This window comes from Sarcophilus harrisii, chromosome 3 (genome assembly GCF_902635505.1).
Source record: "Sarcophilus harrisii chromosome 3, mSarHar1.11, whole genome shotgun sequence".
In the NCBI taxonomy this organism is placed as follows: domain Eukaryota; kingdom Metazoa; phylum Chordata; class Mammalia; order Dasyuromorphia; family Dasyuridae; genus Sarcophilus; species Sarcophilus harrisii.
In genome coordinates this window covers 225,851,482-225,875,110 of record NC_045428.1, presented here as the reverse complement: position 1 = coordinate 225,875,110, position 23,629 = coordinate 225,851,482, and the positions used below count along the sequence as shown (strand labels likewise).

The 23,629-nt window shown below is 34.5% G+C and overlaps 1 protein-coding gene across 3 annotated transcripts in view; it reads right to left on the bottom strand.

Annotated features, from left to right (window-relative positions):
* The window catches only part of TMEM131 (transmembrane protein 131), a 216,343-nt gene that overhangs the window by 38,536 nt on the left and 154,178 nt on the right, over nucleotides 1-23,629 (bottom strand). For all 3 annotated transcript variants that reach the window (XM_031959112.1, XM_031959113.1, XM_031959114.1), the window contains 7 exons: nucleotides 23,094-23,155; nucleotides 16,813-16,921; nucleotides 10,665-10,773; nucleotides 9,635-9,788; nucleotides 9,285-9,455; nucleotides 560-670; nucleotides 331-465 (listed from right to left, as the gene is read on the bottom strand). In XM_031959112.1, the coding sequence (XP_031814972.1) occupies nucleotides 331-465; nucleotides 560-670; nucleotides 9,285-9,455; nucleotides 9,635-9,788; nucleotides 10,665-10,773; nucleotides 16,813-16,921; nucleotides 23,094-23,155 (851 nt within the window). The remainder of the gene's footprint in view (nucleotides 1-330; nucleotides 466-559; nucleotides 671-9,284; nucleotides 9,456-9,634; nucleotides 9,789-10,664; nucleotides 10,774-16,812; nucleotides 16,922-23,093; nucleotides 23,156-23,629) is intronic.

Sequence of the window (23,629 nt, the reverse complement as noted above, 5' to 3'; positions counted from 1 at the left end):
GACTCCCCCCCCGCCCCCAAATGGAGGAACGCTTTATATTCTCCTCCCTCCAATCCTTGCCTAGGATTATTTTTAACACCATTCGGCAAGCACCAATGGTGAGAAAAGCCATTATCCAAACATATGCTAATAAAGTCATTATCGCACATTGAATAGGTAATTAGCCTTAAGTGTTTGGTTGTCTGATTCAAGCACACCTTTTTGGAGTTTCAATCCTCTACAAGTACCATCAAATAAGTATTAGCCAAAAGTGTTCAACAGGTATATAAAAGTCTTATTTAGGAAGTTTAAAACCTCACATTAAAGAAGAGGTAATAAAAGTGTACTTACTGATGACTGATCTGGTACAGGGGAGTTTTCCAATTCTGGAAGGATTGAGATAATAGTAGTTCTGTTGCCCTTCTCCGTAGTTAAAAGTTCTATGGTCAGACCATCTCCTATAACATGCCAGCTTTTAATAGCCAACTTGAAAAAAAAATAACAAAAAACAATGATTTCACTACCAACTGTGAAGACCTACATTTTTTTTCTATAAGGGGAAAAAAAAAAGATTCCTTACCTCAATTGGATTGCTGTTTATGATTGCAAATAACATATTACTTGCTTCTGTAGCACTAAGTATGCCAAAGTCTATAAAGCGTTCCTCCATTTTGGGGGATAACACAAAATACTAGAAGGATTGAAAAAGATATTAAAAGATGTTAAATTCAGCATTTGAAGTTCCAAAACACAAATATGCACAGAATGTAACAATTATGTTTGAGATATGTATATATAAAGAGAAATAAAGTAGCATCGTAAAGATATGAAAAATACTCTCTTTTTGACATGGATGCTACATTTCAGAACTTAATAAGGTGAAAAATTATTTAAATCATTAGGGACAACAAACCTAGATGGCTATCTATCTTCTATGCAAATAGCAGTGTCAATATATGAGGAAAATATAGAATATGATACACATTTGAAGCAGTTTAAATTTTTTTTTTTTGGAAATTGTATAATTAAAAACAAAATCAAGTATGGAATATGTAAAGGCACACATAAATAAGAATGGTTAAGATATGATAAAATGTCACAAAATCTTACTGATTTTCATGTTGAAAATCTCTCACTTTTTTTCCTAGATGTTCTTTGGCACTTCAAATTAAGTATATTTGAAGAAATCATCCTTCCCCTAAAACTTGCCTTTTGTTCCTAACTTTGTTAATTTTATTAACAGCATCACTATTCTTCTAATCACACAGCTTAAGACCTTTTCTCTCTTACATTTGGAAGAAAGCTTAAGAATCATCTAGTTCAGGTTTTTCATTTGTAAAATGAGGAAATTGAGGCCCAGAGAGGTCAAGATCTTGTCTTGGCCACTCTGGTAATAATTAGCAGGGTCATAATTCAAATTTAGGACTTTGATTTCAAATCTGGCATTCTTCCTGCTGCATCATGCTGCCTTCCCAACTGTCTGACAAGGAAACAATGAAAAATCTTTTATTAAACACTGTACGAACAGCATCTTTAAGGTAGTTCCTCACATTTATACCCATAGGAGATTTCAGCAACAAATAGGACAGAAAGGCCCAATATGGTTAAGGTGAGGTGACAAAACAGATGGTAAACCTTCTTTAATGCCTTACCACTAAAAAAAAAAACCCAACCAATAACCTTGTTTTTGATGTTGAGCCATGTAATGAGGGCAAGGACTTTTGTGCCAACAATCCCCTGGTCCCGGGGGGGGGGGGGGGGAAGAGGGGTCTTCAGTAACTGGCTGCTTAGGAGGTAGGGACAACCACAATCAGCAGGAGCAGATCTCCACAACAGTGGCTTTCCTGGAAGATGCCCTGGGGCTGGGGATGCAATGTGGGGAGGAGGCCAGCCCTTACTATTTCCAGGACTTTTGGGTTATCTCTATTGGGACTTTTTAGGAAAAGCAGTACAAGAAATGATGGCAGGAATGGGTCATGTTTGGTCCATATTTTCCCTCTTCCTTCATTTGAGGTACCTGGCTGCTTTCCTCATAGGTGTGATTTATAGGCTGTTCTTTTCCCCATCCAGCCTGTAGTGGACTATATATAAGTGCAATACATAAATTGCTTTTTTACCCCCTTTGGACTACAGTGCTTGATTGACAACAGATAAACAATTCCTTGGACACTGTAAGCATTATAATTTGTCTGCTATTACTCTTCTGCAAACTCTTTCCACATGTTATCATCCCTCCTATCCCTATACTACTTAATCACTAGCTACTTAGAAGTGAACTATTCCCAATTCTATTTCCTGTTCTCCTATTACTACACTTTTTAAACCTACCATATCCATATCCCATTCCAACTCTGCCCACACCTTCCATTGTGCTCTTTTACAATTCCTGCTGCAGAATGAATAAACTTCTGTTCATTTTTTAATCTTTTATATTTTTTTCCATTTATTTATTCTTGTTAAAATCTGATAAACCCAATGTGTACCTTTTTTTATACTCCTGGCACATGTATCCTGGAAGGAGACTTGGAATCCATTTTCCTAAAATCACTTCCAGAGTTTCCTTTTTACTATTATTACTTAGAAACTTCTTTGAAGTTTACTCTAGTGAACACTTTTTACCATACTAGATCAAAGCAGTTGCTGCCTTTTGGCTGCCATAGGTAATTCTCCCTTTTCTCAAGGTGTTTAGTACCAGATACATAGTTTCCTTTAGTACCTCAATTGTTGACCTGCTAATCAACTTCAATATTCATGTGAATACTTCCTTAAACATCTGAATCCTCCAATCTTAAATCCCCAAACCTACTGTACCACACTCAACTTCAACTATACAAAGGAACTGTTGTGTCCTGAATCAAACGTTATCTTCTTTGATCAAAAATTCCTGATAACTTTTATTTATTCGTTTTTATTTTATTAAAGCTTTTTATTCACAAAACATGCACAGGGGTAAATTTTCTTTTTTCCTGAAAAGATTGTGGAAAAGCAGGCATACTAATGCACTGGTTTTTTTGTTTGTTTGTTTTGTTTTGTTTATTCTTTGTTCTTTTTTTTAAATAACAACTTTTTATTGACAGAACACCCATGCCAGGGTGATCTTTTACAACGTTATCCCTTGCACTCACTTCTGTTCCAATTTTCCCCTTCTCTCCTTCTACCTCCTCCCCAGATGGCAAGCAGTCTTATATATGTTAAATATGTCGCAGTATATCCTAGATACAATATATGTGTGCAGAACCGAACAGTTCTCTTGTTGCACAGGGAGAATTGGATTTATTTACTCTGCATGTCTCATTTTTCAATACTGACCCTTGCAAAGCCTTCTGTTCCAAATTATCTCCTCCTTCCCCCTATCCCCTTTCTCCTAGGTGGCAGGTAGTCCAATACATGTTAAATATATTAAATCCAATATATGTATACATATTTATAGTTATCTTGCTGCACAAGAAAAATTGGATCAAGAAGGAAAAAAAAAAACTGAGAAAGACAACAAAATGCAATCAAACAACAACAGAAATAGTGAGAATGCTATGTGGTGGTCCACACTCAGTCCCCACAGTCCTCTCTCTGGTGTAGATGTCTCTCTTCATCACTGAACAATTGGAATTGATTTGAATTAACTCAGAGAGCCACGATTCCTGATAACTTTTGACCATCATTCAACTTCTCAACTCTCCTATACCCTATTTTCATTGTCATTGCAAGCCTGACTACTCTCTCAACCCCTCTGTACTTTCTTAGAACATTATCTTTGCTCTAACTTTATTTCTCTCCTTCCCAATTTAAACTTAGAAGGTAACAAATTCAACTCTACACTGTCCTCATCCCATGAATTCCTTGCCCTCCTGTTCTATGATGCTCATCCTTTGCTCAATCCCAGCCCTGGATTATTCCCACACTCTGCCCACTTGCTCCTTAAGAGTTGGTGCTAGTTACATTACTCTGCTAACTTGGTATACTACATATTTATGTGACCTAAATTCTATGTTGCTTTCAACACAGAAAGGTAGTGCTTTAATACCCTCCGAATTGATTTTCTGTCTCACACTTAATGCTATTCCAAACCTCTTTGCTCCTCAAGTCTCTTCTACTTCCTTTTCCCCTCTGCACTTGATTCTATTCCCTCCCTTCTTTCTTAACTTATTTAATGGATTATATAAACATACATATTGTGTGTGTATGTGTGTGTGTGTGTGTGTTTTTCCTGTTTCCTCTGCCTCCCCTAGAATTATGAATAGTCATTGTTAGAACTTTAGTTCTAATAGCTTTGAAAGTTATATTTTCCCAGTGTTGTTGTTAGTGTATTATTTTAGTTCTGCTCATTGCCTTCTTCTTAAGTTTATAAATATTTTCAAAAGCATTCATTTTTATATTAATTTTATGAGTATAAAATGTTCTTCTGATTCTGATTCTATCCCTTTGCATTAGTTCAATTAAGTCTTTTCATATCTTTCTGAAATCTTGTTTTCTCATTTCTTAACAGCTCTGTTGTATTCCATCACATTCATGTAACCACAACTCCTGAACCCATTCCTTAATGGATGGACACTTCCTTCATTCCTTTCCAGGGAGCAAACCTGAATTGCCACCTCCACAAGACTTTGTCTTCCATGCCAGAGAAATCGCCCCAACTCTTCTCATATTACAAGTATCCATGGCCTAGCCTTTACTTAAGATTGGCTGATTCTGCTAGAGCCTAAGGAGGAGGCTCAGACCAACATCTCATTCCTTTTAAAATTACATTCCCAATTCTCCACAGGTCCACAAGCAGAATACTTTCATTTCCCCCATTAGAAAGTAAGTAGCTGGGGGAAGAGACTTTCTGCATTTATTTGTATTTCCAGTGCTTAGAGTACCAGGCACTTGGTAAGAGCTTAATAAATACTTGTGAAACTGACTAACTTCATAGATACAAAGAAATCCCAGAAATATAGGAAACTCCCTCTACAAATGCAGATGTGTATCTGCTCAGCTTTTGTTGTTACCATCACTTGTGTCTGACTCTCGGTGACTGCATTTGGGGTTTTCTTGGCAAAGGAACTACAGTGGGAGGAGAAGATTCTGGACAGTCAGCAGAATAGGTCAGTACATTTCAAGCTTTCCAGATTTCCCCACAAATAGAATAAATGTGTACCTCAGGACATAGACTGGTGAAAAATCAAGAAGATTTGGGACAGAAGAGGGGCGGGGAGTGCTCCAGATACAATCCAAGAAAATCTGAAGAAAGATACTGGGCTGGGGATTAATCAGTGTGAAATACAAACATCTCTAGGTTAGCTCAGCAGAAACACCAAGTGGGGACCCCTGGGTATGGTGGGAGTCTCAGTAGGAACCACAGAGACTTTCACCTCCCAGATCATTTGTGGAGTCCTGCTCTGCACTGAGACATGGGCCTGGGGGAGAAGGAACCAGCACACTTGATAAGTGCAAAGGCAGGCAGTGGGGCAGGGGTGCTGCCAAGTTACTGGGAGAGCTGAAGGGAAGCTTGAGGCACCATCTCCCCACACTACAATTAGAGGTGCTTCCACTAATATCTCTTACTAAAAAAATGAACTGGCAAAGAAGAAAGAATCCCACCAAAGAAACTACGAACAGAGTTCCTCTTCAGAGGAGGACATAAAAACAAGCTTCTACCCCAAAGAATAATGTGAAATGGCTCCTTGACCAGAGAGAATTTATAGAAGAACTCAAAAAAGAATTTAAAAATCAAATGAGAGACATTAAGGAAAAACTTAAAAACCCAAGAAAAACAAGACTATGGGGGGGAAAGTTAACTAACTAGAAGAGGAGATACACAAGCTCAAAAATGAAAATAATTCTTTGAAAATTAGAACTGGGTAGGGGGAAGCCAGTGAAGCTTAGGAAAAACCAAAAAATAACAAAACAGATGATAAAAAATGAGTAAATAGAACAGAATGTGAAACATAAGAAAAATGCAAATCTGGAGAAGAGAAAAATGTAAGAATAATTGAATTGCTTGAAAGTTGTAACCAAAAAAAGAACCTTGACATAATAATTAAAAAATATATATCCTGGAGTGATAAAACATGAAGGGAAAGTAGAAACAGAAAAAAACCGCAATGTTCACCATCACTACCTCGATTTCTTTGTGGAAAACACATAAGAATATTACTGCCAAACTTCAAAATGCCCAGATCAAAGAGAAAATTTTGCAAGAAACGAAGAAAAAAACCCAAAAAACAAGTACCCTATAATGAGAATTGTAGAAGATTTATCAGCAATCACAATAAAAGACCACAGATCCTGGAATCATATCTACCAACAATCAAAAAAACTAGTCCTGCAGCCAAATATCATATCCAGCAAAATTGTTTATAATACTGAATGAGAAAAATGGATATTCAATGAACTTGCAGATTTTCAGGACTTTCTATCAACCAAACCTGAAATTAATAAAAAATTTAACTTATAAAAGCCATTATCAAAGATTAATTTCAAGGAACTCAACATGGACAAACTGGTTTTTTACATGGAAATGTATATCATGTGTTTAAGATTGATATCAACAATATGGTAGCTCAAAAGAAACACTGGGGCAGAGTTAAGGTAAAAATAGTAATTATACAAATGAGGTGAAGAGGAAGAGTAAACACAGAGGCCTTAGAGGGGGCAGAAGGGCATGTAGTTCTGAAATCCTATTCACATTGGTGAAATAGACAACACTACATATATAAAATGAAGTTATAGCACCCCCCAATATCTATAAATTAATAAGGGGGAAAGGATGGGAGAAGGAGAACGCAGTGGTGGAAGAAAGAAGACAAGGGAGGGATCCATGGTGGGGGGAAGTTAAGTAGTAGCAAGGCAGATTAAGAAGCAGAAATAAGGTACAAGAATTACCAGGGATAGGAAAGAAGTGTATATATATGTATGTGTGTGCATATATCTACATATGGATACACAAATATATCCTTTCTTTTTATATCTTGCTTGGGGTGGGAGGATGAAAAGGGGAAAAACCAATAAAGTAAAAATGATGTGCAGCGCAGAGAACAAAAGAACAATTTATAAGGAAGTAAAGAAAAGATGGACACTCATAATTTTATTAATATTAATAAATATCAATATTAATAATAATATAATTTCTTCTACTAATACACACACACTCACTCTCTCTGTCTCTGATAATTTGTTGTTATATATTTTGCCCTCCCTGAAGTTCTGCTGGGCACATGACAATGCTCTCTTTTGTTTTGTTTTGTATTCTCTCTCTCTCTCTCTCTCTCTCTCTTTTTTTAATTGTTTTTTAAAATAAACAAAAAAGAAAAAAAATATATACTGGAATGGTTTGCCATTTCCTTCTCCAGCTCATTTTACAGATGAGGAAACTGAGAAAAAGAGTGGTTAGGTGACTTGCCTGGGGTCATATAGCTACTAAATGTCTAAGGCCAGATTTGAGCTTAGGAAGATGAATGTCCTGACTCTAGGCTGGCACTCTCTCCACTGTGCTCCCATCAGCTCAGGAATTTAGTAATTAGAGTTGCCTCAGACAATATGAATTTAAGTACTTATTTTGGGTTATGCATCAGTATTCCTATGGGCAAAATTTGAACCCCGGATTTTTAGTCTCCAGCTCTGTCCTTTTACTGTCTTTTCCTGAGTCATTTCTATACAGCTCTTATTTTGTACTTACATACTTCAAGGACTTAATATTTTAACCATGTGAGTCTTCTTTCTTCCTTTAATATGAATCAGAATCCTTTGTGAACAAAAATTACATCACCAATCATTACTATCAACAAATGACCTAAGTTTGAATCCTTCCTTAAATTCTTATTAGCTATGACCTTGGGCAAGCTACTTGATAACTATTTGATTCAGTTTTATCACCTGTGAAATGGAAATAGTAATAGTACCTATTTTGCAGGATTGTTGTGAGAATCAAAACAGTTAACATAGATAAAATATGTTTTGTAAATCTTAAGTGCTATACAAATGATAGCTATTCATATTTGTTTTCACTAACATCTTTTCCTCTGATCTCTTTTGGGCATAGGTCTAGTATGTATCAAAGGGTACAAATATAGACAGGTATGTGTGTGCATACATACATGTATTTATGTATGTATATTTGTATGTTGTAATCCTTGTTAGAACATAAGCTCCTTAAAAGTAGATATATTCATTCTTTATATATGTATTCTTAAACCTGGTATTGTCTTGTCTTTTCATACAATCCCCTCTCTTACAAATCTTTTTCCCCAATCTAGTGCCAAACATAATGTAATATCTACTAAGATAACTAGGTCTCTCTTAGCCTCCCTAAACACTCCCTTCATCTATTCCTGCTAGCTGTTAGCCAATAACCCTCCTCTTTATTATGGATAAACTTCTTGAGGCCAGCTACAGTCAGCACCTCCACTACGTTTCCTCTCAATTTCTTCAAAATTATCTGCAATCTGGCTTATGTATAGCCTTATCATTCACTATTGAAATTGCCTGCTTCAAAGTTTCTGATCATTTTTTAGCTGCTAAATCTGATTAGCCTTTTCTCAATCCCCATCCATCTCTACAGGCTTGGATACTACCCATCAGCCTCTTTTTTTGTGGCACTGCTTTCTTAGTTCTTCTTCCTGTCTGACCACTCCTCATTCTTTGGCTAGCTCTAGAGCTCTTTTTGGGAGTCCTCCAAGGCTCTGCCTTAAGCCCCGCCCCCTGTCCCCTCTATACTCCTTCATTTGATTATCTCATTTTCCATGGAGTGAAACATCATCTCTGGGCAGATTATGCTCTGTTCTACTTGTCCTTAACCTCTCTCCTAATCTGCAGTCTCCCATCTCTACCAAGTCTACTGGACATCTCAAATTGGACAGCGTGTAAACATCTTAAATTCAACATGTACAACAGATTTGTCATTATCTTTATTCTAAAACTTTCCCCTCCTCCTAACTTCCTATTATTGTTGAGGGCACTACTATCAAGACACTTGGGTTCAAATTCTCTGTGATTCTAGGAGAATCACTGTCATTTAAACTTTAGACTCAGTTCTCTCAACACCAGATTTAATTACATGATCTCTAAGACTCCTGCCAATTGTAAAATTCTAGGACTTTTCTCCATCACTGATTCACTGAGTATCAGAACAAGTCAGAAAAGTACAATATAGTAATTTAGTACTTGGGTGGCTATAGAAGCAAAAGATGACTACCCTTGAGAAGAAAAAAGGTGCAATCAAAGAATACAGTGAAAGAATGAAATGTCTACATCTAAAGCAATTGTCTGACAGATCTTATTTTTATTCAGGAAAAAAAAAAAGTATGGAGTTTAAGAAAAATGATACTCACATCTAAAAAGCCCGTATATACCCTTACAGGTAAATTAAATTTTGAAGCATTGGTAATAAGTAAAATATTGTTATCTATATGTATAGATGATGTTGAAGGCATAAAAAATAGGGTAAAAATATATCTTGACTCATTTGGAGGTATTAAGACTGGTTTGCTGAAATTCTGTATCTGTAATGCAGAGAAAGAACAAAATTTTAATATATCAGCATCAACTTAGTACTTTTTGCTATCCTGTGACTTTTCTTTACCCTTTTCTATATTAATCTTTTCTTAAATGGTGCCCTCTTCTTCTTGTCTCACATATACCTCCCCCACCTCAGTTAAGAATTACAAACATTCATACTTACTTTAAACATTGTTTTGGCTTCTTCTGGCAACATCACATCATGAATGAGGATTGCAAAACTGAAAGTGTTAGTAAGATAAATTGGTCTTTCTACAGAATCAGCAGGACTGTCTCGGATGTGAAATAATGTGGCGGCATGATCAAATCCCAAGTAACTATTTCCAAAGAAATAACAACAAAAAGTCAAATTTCCTTTTAATTGTTAGTTTTAAGCTGAAGTTAAGGCATATTTGTTTCTGAGGTTTCAGCATTATATTCTTTAGAGTAATATATAATTTATCAATTATTTCTAGGAACTTTTTACTAAAAAGTTGTTTTCCATTAAATTATTGTAGTGTCAATTACCTAAAAGGGAAAATAATCTTAGCTGTCCATAAGGATTTTAAAAAGGATATATCTTTTAGCTTATCTTCAAGTGATCAAACTTTTTAAAATTAAGTTTTATTTTTAAGTGAATAAAAATTAGTTTTCCTTCCTCTGCCACAGGAGGAAAAACATTTCAAATAAATATATGTAGTCAAACAAATTAATTTCCTGTGCTACGTTCAATAAATAAATGATTCATTTTGTACCCTGAGTCTAATCACCTCCTATAACAAGATAAGCAGCATGCTTCATCATCAATCCTCTGGAATCATAAGTAGTAACCAAAGTTTTATGTAACATAATGACTGCAAATGTTAAAAGGAATGGCAGAAAAGAAATCCAAATAGTCTAACCACTATGGAATTTTGTATTTTTTTTTCCTTATGTGTTACTGAATCATTAAGATTTCTTTTGAACTCAGATTTCAAGAAATATTTATACACATATGTATGTATATGCATGTATATATGTGTATAAATCATTAAGATTTTTTTCTTTATGAAAATAAATGCCTGTTGCTGAAGAAAAGAGATAGTCTTGGAATAAAAGTTTATGTAGCTGAGTGTATATTGAATGTGATCATACAATTTTAAGGAAGGAAAGTGAGAGGGGAAACATCTACTTATTTGCAAAATGAAGTAAGATGAATTTTATGTAAGACTTACCCATCTAAAACATCTGCCTGATATGGAATTTCAAGTTTAGAATAACTCTTCTCTTTTGCTTTAACAGTTATTTTCCCAGAAAACTGAGATGTTCTTTTTGCTTTTGATGCTGAAATGAAGCATAAAAATGTATACAATAATCTTATTGCTTACAAAGGAAAATTACACAAAGAAGTGTATGTCCCCCCCAAAAAAGTATTTTAAAAATCACTCTTTGAACACTGAAAAACTACAGGAAAAAAAAACAAAAAAAAAACTCAGTATGTGTGTGTGTATGTGTATGCTTTTTTTTTTGTCACTGTAATGTAATCTAGAACTATGAACTTCTCTTTCTTCACATAAGAAGATGACAATCTCTTGTTTTGCTTCAATTCAAAATGAAGCAGGTAGGTATTCAACAAATGGACACTGTGGTTAAGTTGACTCAACAGTTGAACTATTGCCTGAAGGATGTCCTGATTTTACTGACAACTAGGAAAAACAACATTCCAAGTATGGCAGTGATTATTTATAAATTCAAATGGGGTTGCATAATTAAAGTGCCCTGCAGTACAGAAAGAATTATGAGTCCTAGATTTCATATAATACAAAAATTTGCAAATCATTTTCCATTTAGCCATGGATAATGTTTATACCAACTTTAAGCAGCTATATGTTTCACTAAATTCCTGTTAAGGAAATTTATTGTGCAATTAAAAGAAAACCATTTGGGAAAACCATACTTAATATTCTTTTGAACAAACTATTAGATACTTACTTGCAACTAAGTTACAAAATGTAGTTTTATCTTTTGTAATACATTTCAGAAAACTTTCAATTATAAAATGATCACTATATCTGCAAATATATTATGTAAACTGCTTTGCCACAAATGAAACACTATCACCAATACAAATATATTAGTTTAGGACACTCTTTTTCATGGAGTTTAAAATTTGATGGGAAAAAAATGACTTGCATAAACATTCTTTAATGTTTGCTTTTTAATTACTATATGCCAATATATTTTTCATTGCTTGCTCCATTAATTTGTTATAGACCGGCATTTTCTGAATCTTTCAAGCTTACAACCTAGAAGTCATCTTAGACCCCCCTCACTATCTCTAAACTTTTACTTTACCCACTCCCTCATCATCCAATCTGCTGCCAAATATTGTTACTTTTACCTTTGCAACATCTCTCCAATATATCCCTTTCTTTGCCGCTACCCTGGTAGAGTCATCATCTTGGATCTAAATTAATGAAATAGCCTGCTGGTGGATCTACCTGAAGTCTTTTTTCTATTAACTTAATAAAGTTCAGCGACTCTTCCCTTTAGGATCAAATACAAAATACTCTTTTTGGCAATCAAAGCTCTTCATAATCTAGTCCCCTGCTACATTTCCAGACATCTTACACTTTATTTCCCGACATGTACTCTTCGAAGTGATAATGGCTTCTAGCCCGTTTCATGAACAAGACATCTCTCAGCTTGTAGCATTTTCTCTGGTTGCTCCCCATATCTAAAATAGTCTCCATTCCTACTCCAACACTACTGTCCTCCCTAGCTTACTTAAAGTGGGAATTAAAAGCCTATTTGCTACAAAGGAAGCTCTCCTAAACCTCTTTAGTTCTAGTGTCTTCTCTTTGTTAATTATCTCCAATTTACCATCTCTATAACTTGGCTATAGTTTGCTTTGTAAATAAATATTTGTTTGTTTTCTTTTCCATTATATTGTAAGCTCCTTAAGGACAGGGACTGTCCTCTTTTTAGATCCTTAGTGATTAGTATAGTGTCGACACATAGTAGACTGTTAATAAATGTTTACTGACATTAAAAAAACTATAATTCATAAACTGAATACAGTACTGCTACCCATATTGGATGAATTTCCAGAAAATTTTATATAATGCAAATTTGTTATAACAAAACATTATTCTATTGATTTTTCTAAATTTCAAGGATGGATTGTGGCAAGAAAAGAAGGATCTGATCCCAAAGTAATATTAAAATTATTTTTAAATTCTGTTACTTATTGAAAGCACAATCTATTTACATTTAATACTTTTCTATAATTCCTTCAAGAAATCCCAATTCATCGTTGATCATTGCATCAGAACAAGTTATGGATTAAAGTAGAAATGAATTAGCAGTGTGCCTTTATCAACACAGATTCTATAGGTTCACTAGAAGTCAGTGAAATACTCATTATTACAAGAATGTGCAAGGGTCATTGACCAATCAAAAACACCATAATTCTAATCAACAAAGAAAACTTTGAAAATATTTCATGGATAAGACTCTCCCATAACATCACTAAGTACCTCTCTAGTTGGGACAAATTAGGGAATTTTCCTATTAAAATTGATGCTAGCAATATGAATTATGTTAAGTAAAGTCACAGCTTAGTTATTTTGTTTTTGCAATGACTCAGGGCTTCATACCTAGAACATGATTGTTCTGGCATATTCCTGACCTAACTCCCAGCTTTGATTAAATGCCCCAAATATGCAGAGGTTCCCTTCTTCTTTAAAGGATAGTACAATGCATTTCATTCCAATTCTAATAATTAAGGAAAAATTTCCCTGGGATCTACGTGGAAAAAAGAATAGCAAGTTTGAGGAGCACAGAAAGGAGGTAGAGAGACAAAGAACATTTTAACCATTTCCTTATATTTTTAATAGAAAAAACAAATACTTCAATTTCCTATATTATTATTATTATTTTTTGGTGAGGCAATTGAAGGTAATTGACTTGCCCAGGGTCACACATCTAGTAAATGTCAAGTGTCTGAGGATGAGGCTGAACTCAAATCCTTCTAGATCCAGAGCCAAAGAGCAACTTTGAAAAACTTCATGAGGGCTTTATACTTGCTTTAGAGGCAAAAGAGAGAGAAGTTAAGAGAGGTCAGAAATCCTGGCTGGACATGCTTGGCTATAAAAAGAGGAACTAACTGGGCCAGGAAACTAGGCCAATCCTTGGGGATTGAAGAAAGGGAATGATGGAGCCCAGTTGGAGACAGGGAGGCTCTTTACCCTGCTAAAACCCCTGTTTTAGGGGCAGAGCTCCCCACTGTCTGCTAGGGGTATAAACTGATTCCTCCTGTTGAATAAGAGAGAAAAGAGGAAGATAGGGCATTTCTCATTTCCACTTAAGATACGGAAAATATATCTTCCTGACAATCCAAGCTAGAATTATGATTGCATGCTCCTACTGAAACAATGTCACCAAGGTGGGAGGTAGATGTCATAGTTTGATCAGTAAAAATTACTTCAGGTCTATTTCTGGTTTATTTGGGCTTTGATGGCCTGGTCTGGAAACTTAACTATCATAACATTATTTCTATGGTGAAATTTAGAAGTCCCTATAAGCAACTGACTTATGTGATAGCTTTTGGAAAGTAAGACCAATTTGAAACTCTACCTTGAGCTTGGCCACTGCCATAAGTGTTAAGGAAAGCCCTAGTCACACTGATTCATTTTCCTCCCTACTGGAGTCATTCCTTTTAATATCTGGATAATTACCTTGTTATTCTCTCCTTTCCCTACAGATCTAGATCTAGATTTGGACTTTGATCAAATTAATGCTCTCAGTAGGCACTGCTTTCCTACATTTCCAGGATCAAATATAACTTGCTCTATTTAGCATTCAAAACTTTTCATCCCACCTTTCCAGCCTTCTCACATCTTGGATAGCCAGCACATACTTTTTGATATAACTGCCCTCCTTGATATTTCCAGAGTACAACCTTCTCTCTCTGGATGTTCCCTATTCCTGGAATACTCTCCCTCCTCATCTCAACTCTTGGCTTGCTTCCAATCCTCGCTAAAACCTTTAGGTCAAAGAAAACTAGAAAGGTAGAGGAGGATAGGTTGTAAAGGGTTTTGAATGCCAAACAGCTTTCTGTATTTGATCCTGGCAGCAACAGGGAGCCACTACTCTATTAAGTAGAGGGTTCACATGATCAAACCAGTGCTTCAGTGGCTAAATGGAGGATGATTAAAGTGGGGAGAGACTTGAGGTAAGCAGGACCCTCAGCAGGTTATTGTAGTAATCCAGGCAGGGGTTGATGAGGGTCTATACTACAGTGATGGCAATGTCAAAGGAGAGAAGTGGTACTTCAGAGATGTTGCTGAGGCAAGATCAGCAGGCCTCCTTGAGAGCAGGGACTGTATTCTGCTTTTATTTGTTTTCCAGCACTTTGAACAGTGCCTAAAACATAGTATGTGCTTCATAAATGCTTATTAGCAGACTGACCGCTTGAACATCATAGTCTGGGCAATAGATAATTTTCATTTATTGTAATTCCTCTATAGATTGATCAAGCTGAGTTTTTATGAATAGCCAATGATCTCACTGAGAATTTATATCATCTTGGGGCTTTATATAACCAGAAAAATGTCATGGGAGAAGGAGCACCTGAAGGCTCTCATATAGAGAGAATATCTCAGTTATATTCTGTACATGATACTGCTCACCAAAGTTGTTTGTACCTCATTTTTTTTTTTTAACAACTTTTTATTTACAACATAAATGCATGGGTAATTTTTCAGCATTGACAATTGCAAAACTTTTGTTCCAATTTTTCCCCTCTTTCTTTCCCTCCCGGAGATGGCAGGTAGACTAATACATGTTAAATATGTTAAAGTATATGTTAAATACAATATATGCATACATGTCCATACAGTTATTTTGCTGTACAAGAAGAATCGGACTTTGAAATAGTGCACAATTGGCAGGTCTCTTTGCAGTGGCCAGAAACTGGAAACTGGCCCATCAATTGGAGAATGGCTGAATAAATTGTGGTATATGAATATTATGGAATATTATTGTTCGGTAAGAAATGACCAGCAGGATGATTCCAAAAAGTCCTGGAGAGACTTACATGAACTGATGCTGAGTGAAATGAGCAGGACCAGGAGATCATTATATACTTCAACAACAATACTATATGATGATCAATTCTGATGGATGTGGCCATCTCCAGCAATAAGATGAACCAAATCAGTTCCAACAGAGCAGTAATGAAGTGAACCAGCTACACCCAGCGAAAGAACTCTGGGAGATGACTACGAGCCACTACACAGAATTCCCAATCCCTCTATTTTTGTCTGCCTGTATTTTTGATTTCCTTCAGAGGCTAATAGTACACTATTACTGAATAAATTATTTGTGTGGTTACATCTAACAAGGAATCTTGTATAGTCTTAAATATATAGGAATCACTTTGTTGGAAGACTTGCTCTATTGAGCACATGAACTTTTATTTTTTTGGGGGGAGGAGGGGGAATGGGATGGGGGAGGAGTTGGGATTGGGTACAATCAACAAGTAAACACAACCAGATCTTATCTCTGTATTTTTTTTCCAGTTATTTGTAATTATGAAAGTGCTATCCAACAGAAATTAGAATATGAAAGCTACCTGTTCTTATATTTTCATTCAAGAAACCTATTAATCTATAAATATCATTCTTATAAAAATTTGGGAGAAATGAAATTATAGGTGGAGACTAAAAAGAAAGGACTGAAAAAAATGGTATAGGTATATGCTTAGATTAGTTGTCTTACTGAAATTTAATGTCAAATTTTAAATAAAAAGTTACATTAAAAAAAGGGGGGGGGGGGAGAGGCTGGTAATTGCTGGTGTCCTCTTGATTACCTCTTGGTTTCATGATCTTTGAGTCATATATACTATCTTTATCTTTCTGAGGTAATTTGAAAAAAAAAAAAATCCTTTTCAAAAATCACCTGAGTGCTAGTATCCCTTCTTCATATAACATATCAGGTAACAATAAGTTCAGAATCCCAATGTGATAATTCCAAGGATATAAATGATAAGAAGAGACCATGAGGAGAAAAACTACAGAAAAATGGATTCCATTTTCCATCCATTTGTTCTTTTATATCTGGTTTCATTTAAAAATTTTTTTGAGATAATCTCACTAAAGTGGGTAACATACTAGACTTTTTTCAGACTTATTTTCCCTATGAAGTACTTAATGCTTTAAGATGTGACCTTACTAATAACCTTTCAGTCATCTTTTTTACTTCTTAAAACACATTCTGTCTCCAATTTCTGATGAGTCAACATGTTGGGCTTTTTTTTTTTTAATTGTTTTACTCTAGCTAATCAAGAAAATATTTGGGAGAAAAAAGTTGAATACTTACCATCAAAACTAATACTTGCAACTTTGGTGTATTTACTTTCTGAAGCTTTTAATGTGATTGGCTTAAAATTTACAGTTATAGCTTCATTTTGTGGTGTGGGCCGAATACTCTGCAAAGAAAAACCAAAATTAATTAAGTTTTATTTTGGTTTAGATTGCTTTCATAAGCTTTGTGCAAAAGATTGGTAAACTGGAAGAAGGAAGAAAGAATGAAACTTTGTAAAGATAAGCCCAAGTGGTATAGTTTTTAAAAACAACACTTCAAATTAATTATCATTTAAACATCTTTCTAAGATGAAATAATTTATTTTTCTAAAAGTTATGACAGATTGGAGAATACAAAACATTAACAAACCTTACAAGCCAAATGATGATCTGAATAAAAGATCAAACAAAAAGACCAAAACAAAAGATCAACAAAAATATCTTAAAAGTATTTTTCTAAACCAATGCTTAATCCATTCTTAACAAAAACTAATTAAGAAGGATAATGTGATTGGGCTCTTTGTTTTGAATATAACAAACAATTGAAAATAATAATTATGAAGACTAGCCATCATTGTGTTTGATGCCATTTCATCACTCAAAATTTTATATAGTGAAAAAAGTCCTGGACTAGAAGTCAGAAAATTTGGTATAAATTGCAACTCTAACTTCTAGCCAATAATTTCATTTCTCTAGGCACTGATTTCTTTATTTATAAAATGAATGGTTTGGTCTAGATAATATATATCTCCTTCCAGCTAAAATCTATTCAAATTGAAAAGCTATGAATTATAAAAAAAAATTCTTTGACTGCTAACCCTTGAGAGGAGGAGCCAAGAAGCCAGAGTAGTGGAAAGCAGCAGCCAGCTTGCCTGCAAATTTCTCCAAATAGATCTAGAAAATGCACCAGACCAAATCCTGATCACTCCTCACAGGGAATCATGCTTCCAGTTCAAATCAGTATAGAAGATTCAGAGAAATCTGTAAAAAATGGGGAAGGAGTGTGGCTAAGAGCATGACATGTGTAGAGCCCTCCAGTGAAGAGAGAGGCTAAACACTATGGCAAGAGGAGATCCCAGACCCATATCTGGGCATTGTGATAGAATTATTTGCCAACTGGCAGCTATGATGTCCACTACCCAGTTTTGGATCACAGGTCCGGAGCAAAATAAGTAGGAAGTCTATGCTTAGAGATGGTGTTCCAGGGTCAGGGGCAGCAGTGGGCCTTACATAGCAGTGGTATGGCCTGGACAGAAGATCTCAATTCCAATTTCTAACAGTATAAAATTCCAAAATTTGTAAAGTAATAACCAGGGCAGCAACTCCAGATTAAATGGAAACCTATAGTCCTGCTACACTGAACCAATACAGATTTCCAAACAATAACAGTGGTTAAGCCCAACTACAATCTATTGATGATAAGAAACAAAGCCAAAACAAGAACTTGAAGAGTTTAGATTGAAGAGGGTAGTGATCAGACTTTGCCCTGAATAGATCATTTTGGGCACACTAAAAATTTGCAGGTCCTCATCCTGAATGGTTCCTAAATGACACCATGCTCAATAAATACATCATGAAAGCAGCAACAGGATCAGCCTAGGAAGGAGGCTGGTAGAATGAAGAAACAAAAATAAAGCCCACCACAGGAAGTTAATATGGTGACAGGGATGCTAAAGATAAAAACTCAGAAGAAAAGAAAGACTAAAACATCTATAAGCAAAGGCTCAAAGAAAAACATAGCATGGGCACAAATCCAACTAGAATTTCTGAAAGAGCATGTAATAAGTTTACAAAAGAGATAATAAATGTTTTCATGAAGGAAATAAGAGCACTAGAGAAAAATAACCTGAAAAAGAAATGAGGGATATGGAAGAAAAAATTTGAAAGAGAATTAAGAACATGCACAAGAGGTACAAAACCTTGCCTAAGCAAGAACTCCCTGAAAATTAGAATAAACTAAACAGAAGCCAATGATGCTAGGAGAGATAAAACAAACTCAAAATATTGAAAAAAAGGAAGTATTTCAAAGAAAAACAAATGACCTGAGGAAAAAAAGATTAAGGAGAAAAAAAATTAAGAATCATTAGATTACTTGAAGGCCATGACCCAAGGGGGGAAAATAGTCAGACATATTTCAAGAAAAAAATATTTCATAAAGGAAAACTGCCAAGACCTCTTAGAACCATAGAGCAAGACAGAAATAGAAAGTGGTCATCTCCTGAAAAAAAAAAACCCAACAATAACAAAACTGAAAATAAAAACTCCCAGCAGCAAAAACTTAAAAACTTACCACTTCCTTTTTAAAGACAAAGATATTATAAGCATGCCAGAAAAAAAGAATTTGAGGAATGAAGAGTTCCAGTCAGGTTCAAACATGATATATAAACCACTATAATGGAGCAAAAAGCCTGGATGGCATTCCAGAAGGCAAAGGATATAGTCTCAAAGCCAAAAATAACACCCAGAAAAACTGAACTTAGTCCTATAGGGGAGGAAAAAAATTAATCTGTAAAGGATAGGCATATTTATGATGAAAAGATCAGAGCTAAGTAAAAAATATAACATATAAACAAAATAGAGAGAAGCAAAGAAAGGTAAACATGAGCAAACAATTCCTTACAGTGGTGTTATGAACCTCATAACCTCAAATGACAACATATACAAAGCATTTTCCAACCCCTGCAGTACTATAAAAAAGTCAGATAACAATAATTAAATAGCTAAGGAATGAGAATATACAGGGAGCTCACTAAAGCTACTTAGATGTTACATCCAGAAAATGAAGGAAACACAGGCTGACTACAAAAGTGCAGTCAAGTCCTCTAAGAATCTCTACTGAAATAATAAAATTCATAATGAGCTAAAAGTGACAAAAACAACAAAAACAAACATAAAATAAAATACCCCGCAAAAATCACCCAAAAAACAACACTTTACAAATACAAAATCAAAACTGGAGATTAAAAAAAAAGGAAAGATGGATGGAAAAGAAAAAGATCAAAAAAGGAATGTTAAATATTAATTTGGACAATTAATTAAAGAAGGATATATAGTGAGCATGGATAGGATGAAAAGAACTCATAAGAAAGAGTACTCAGTTTTTCTTATCAAGGATAATAATTTGGGACTGGAAAGGACATTTACAAATATGACTGTTGATAGCCAGGATATATAAAATCCTATATAAATAGGATTATACAAAATTCAAAAGTTTTTGCACAAACAAACCTAATAGCAAAAATTATAAGGGTAACTGGGGAAAAAATTCTTTGTAATAATAGTTATTCCCCAGTTTAAAAAATTTTTTTAAAAAGATGAAATGATAGGAATAGGAAGTTTTCAAAGTGACTGGCAATCATATAAAGTGCTTCAATAACATCTAATGTTTATACTGGGGCTTATTACTATGTGGTAATCATTGTGCTGAGCACTTACACAAAGATTATCTCATTTGATCCTCACAACCATGTGGGGCAGTAGTTTCTATTATCATGTCTGTTTTACAGCTGAGAAAATTGAAGCCAACATTAGTTAAATAGTTTGCCCCTAGTCATCCAGTTAGTGTTTGAGGTCATATTTGAGTTTAGATTGTTCTAATTCTAGGTCCAAAGCGCTCAATTGATTGTACATCTTAGTTGTCTTTAAATAACAACTAGAGAAATGATAATTAAAGCAACTTTTAGATTCTATTTACATCTATTTCACTGGCAAAGAGGACAAAAGAGTTTAAAGCCAAATGCTAGAAAGGAATGTGGCAAAATAGGTTTCACTAGGACATTGCTGGTAAAGATGTGATTTAGTTTGGCTAATCTGGAAAGCAATTTGGTATAGAGGGCTGAAACTCTCATGTTCATGCACTGAGGTCCAGACAATCGAGCACTTAAGGCTAATTAATGATTGGACAATACTCTACAAGCATAGAGTTGGAAAATGGCCCTTCCCATTACCTTATGCTGGCTCAATAACTGGTCTATACAGAGAATTGTAGGAGGGACTAGGGGGTGGAGTAAGACTAGCCAGGGTCACTTTGGTGGTAGACTACGAAGAAGGAGGTCTTGGAGATTCTGCATCCATCCAATTCAATCTTACCTCTAAAGACCAAGAATAAAGACCAAGGACTTCTCCTGACTCTGGCTGATTCTAAGGTATCCAGGGTGCTAACACGGTCGTCACAATTTGGAATTAGATCCAGAAAGTTACCAGAATGAGCATATCCTTTCACTTAGCTATATACTCCCACTAGGCTTAGCTTAAGGAAATTGAAGAAGAAAGAAAAGGATTTGTACAAAAATAAATAGCAGATCTTTTTTTCTGTGGTAGCCAAAAATGAGAAAATAAGGATATGTCCTCTAATTGAAGAAAGGCTAAATAAATTGTGTGATTTGAATGTAATGGAATATTCCTGTGGAACAAGAAATAAAGAAATACAGCTTAATGAACTGATACAAAGTTAGAACCAAGAGAACAATGTACACAATGCTAACATTATAGGGAAAAACAACTTTGAAAGACTTTAGAACTCTGATCAACACAATTATAAACCAAAAGTCTAAAAGAATCAAACCACTCACCTACTGAAAGAGTGATGAATTTAAAATATAAAAAAAGACATACTAAATTTGCTTACCCTAATATGTAGTTATGTATTAAAGAACTGTTTTGCATGGTTTAAAAAAAAAAGTACAATAGAAGGAGGAGTAATGGGAAGGAGAATTATTAAAAACATAGTACATGAAATACAAAAATAATGGGTTATTTTAAAGACTATGGAGCAGGGTAGAAGTATCTTAATATTAGAGAAAGGCACATGGCCTGACTAAAAAAAAAAAAAAAAAAAAAAAAAAAAGGAAAGAAAACTGGAGTCAGCAAATCATAGGCCAATGGGTTCTTACTGGATTTTTTGCAAAATTCTAAAGCTGATATGTAATAAGTGAACATCTTAAAAAAGAAGTGATGACAAAGAATCAGCATGACTTTATTAAGTATAAGTTATGTCAGACAAACTTTTATTTCCTTTTTTGACTGTTACCATATCACTAAATAAGGAATTGCTCTGGCTATAGTTTATCTGGATTTTAGCAAAACAGTAAAATCACTGATGCTATTCTTGTGGTAAAGAGAAAGAATTGTATATAAGAGTACAGTTAAGATACTGAATAATCTGGCTGAATACAAAGGGTAAGTCATTGCTTGCTGTCAGTCTAAAAGGCAGAGTCCACTGGAGCTCCTTAGGGATTTTATATTTGACCATAAGTTATTTAGTATTCTTTTTTGATCAATGATTTGAATAGAGACAAGGATAGCTTATTTAACATATTTGCAGATGACTTATAATGAATAGGGAGGGATAGCTAACATTGGATAAGACAATAGATTTGAAAAGACCTTCATAGTCAGATCATGGGGCTCAATTTAATAAGATATAATTTAACAGAAAAAATACATAAAGTAATGCTTAGATTTAAAAAAATTAGTTTTGCAAATGCAGTACTAGGCATATATGGTTAAGTCTGAAAAAGATCTGGGTATTACACAGTGAGCTAAAAATAATATTAGCCAGTGTGATGTGGCAGCCAAGAAACTTACTGTGATCTTAAGTTCCATTAATAGACACATATAGCCCCAACCAATAAAGAGATAATTATAATTTAAGAAATCTACCTTGGTCTGACTGTACATGGAATACTGTGTTCGGTATGGGCATACATTTTAGGAAGGACATTGCTAAGTTGCCAATCATATTGGATGGTGAAGAACTTTATAAATATAAGGACTGAATAAAGGAAGTAGTCATGTTTGGCCTTCAGAAAAGAAGACTTAGGAAGCCACAAGAGTTGTCTCCAAGTATTATTAAGAGAATTTGGAAGTGGTATTAAAACTTATTTTGTTTCTGTCTCAGGTAGTAATGTGCTTCATTGGAGATCTGAAAGTCTACATAACTATTTATTGACTAAGATATAATGAGAGTTAGGATTATCTATAAAGTATACATGGTATTTACTTCTCAGTGTTGCTGAGAGTTAAATGAGATAATGGATGCAGGATGTTTTTAAAACCTTAAGAGCGCTATGTAAGTTTCTTCTTTTTCTTCCTCCAATATTACTGGTTCTCTCTTCAATTAATGGATTTAATTACATGGTCTCTGAGATTTCTTCCAATTCTCAAATTCTGTAAAATGTCTGTTGGTAGGTTACCAACTTGCTGACAGGAAAAGGTTTTAAACTCAACCAAACATTAAGTCCCTATTATGTGCATCCACCCATCCATAAAAACACTGAAAAGAAAACTAAAACTTACTGTTATTGGTACATCTTTTGTTCCTGAATTTAGTAAATGAAGATTTAAAACTTTTGGCATATCTATAAAAACAATGGGAAAAAACTGTATTTTAATAAGCATATGATAAGTCATGGTTGAAATATATTGTAATTACAAAAAGGATCTTGTCAAGAAACATCAAATGGATTCTGTTCTAATAAAGTACATTAATATTTTTAAAAAACGAGTCCTAAATTATCAACTTTTCCAAAATTATCTTTTATATATAAGGGCAACATATTCTACGAATGTCAGGGAAATTAAACAATACTATCAACTCTTTAGTACATAGTACAACGGTGAAGGTAAAAAACTAATAAACAGCAATGTATTTAACAAAAAAATTAATTCTTGATTCCTAAACAACTAAATCATAATAGATCATATAATACCTAATTTAAAAGGAACAATACTGACCAATATGGACAAAAAAGGAATACTTCAGAGAATTGCACATTCCATGAATCTAGAAGTTAATTTTTTTTTTCCTTTTAATACTGCTCTTTAGATATGGA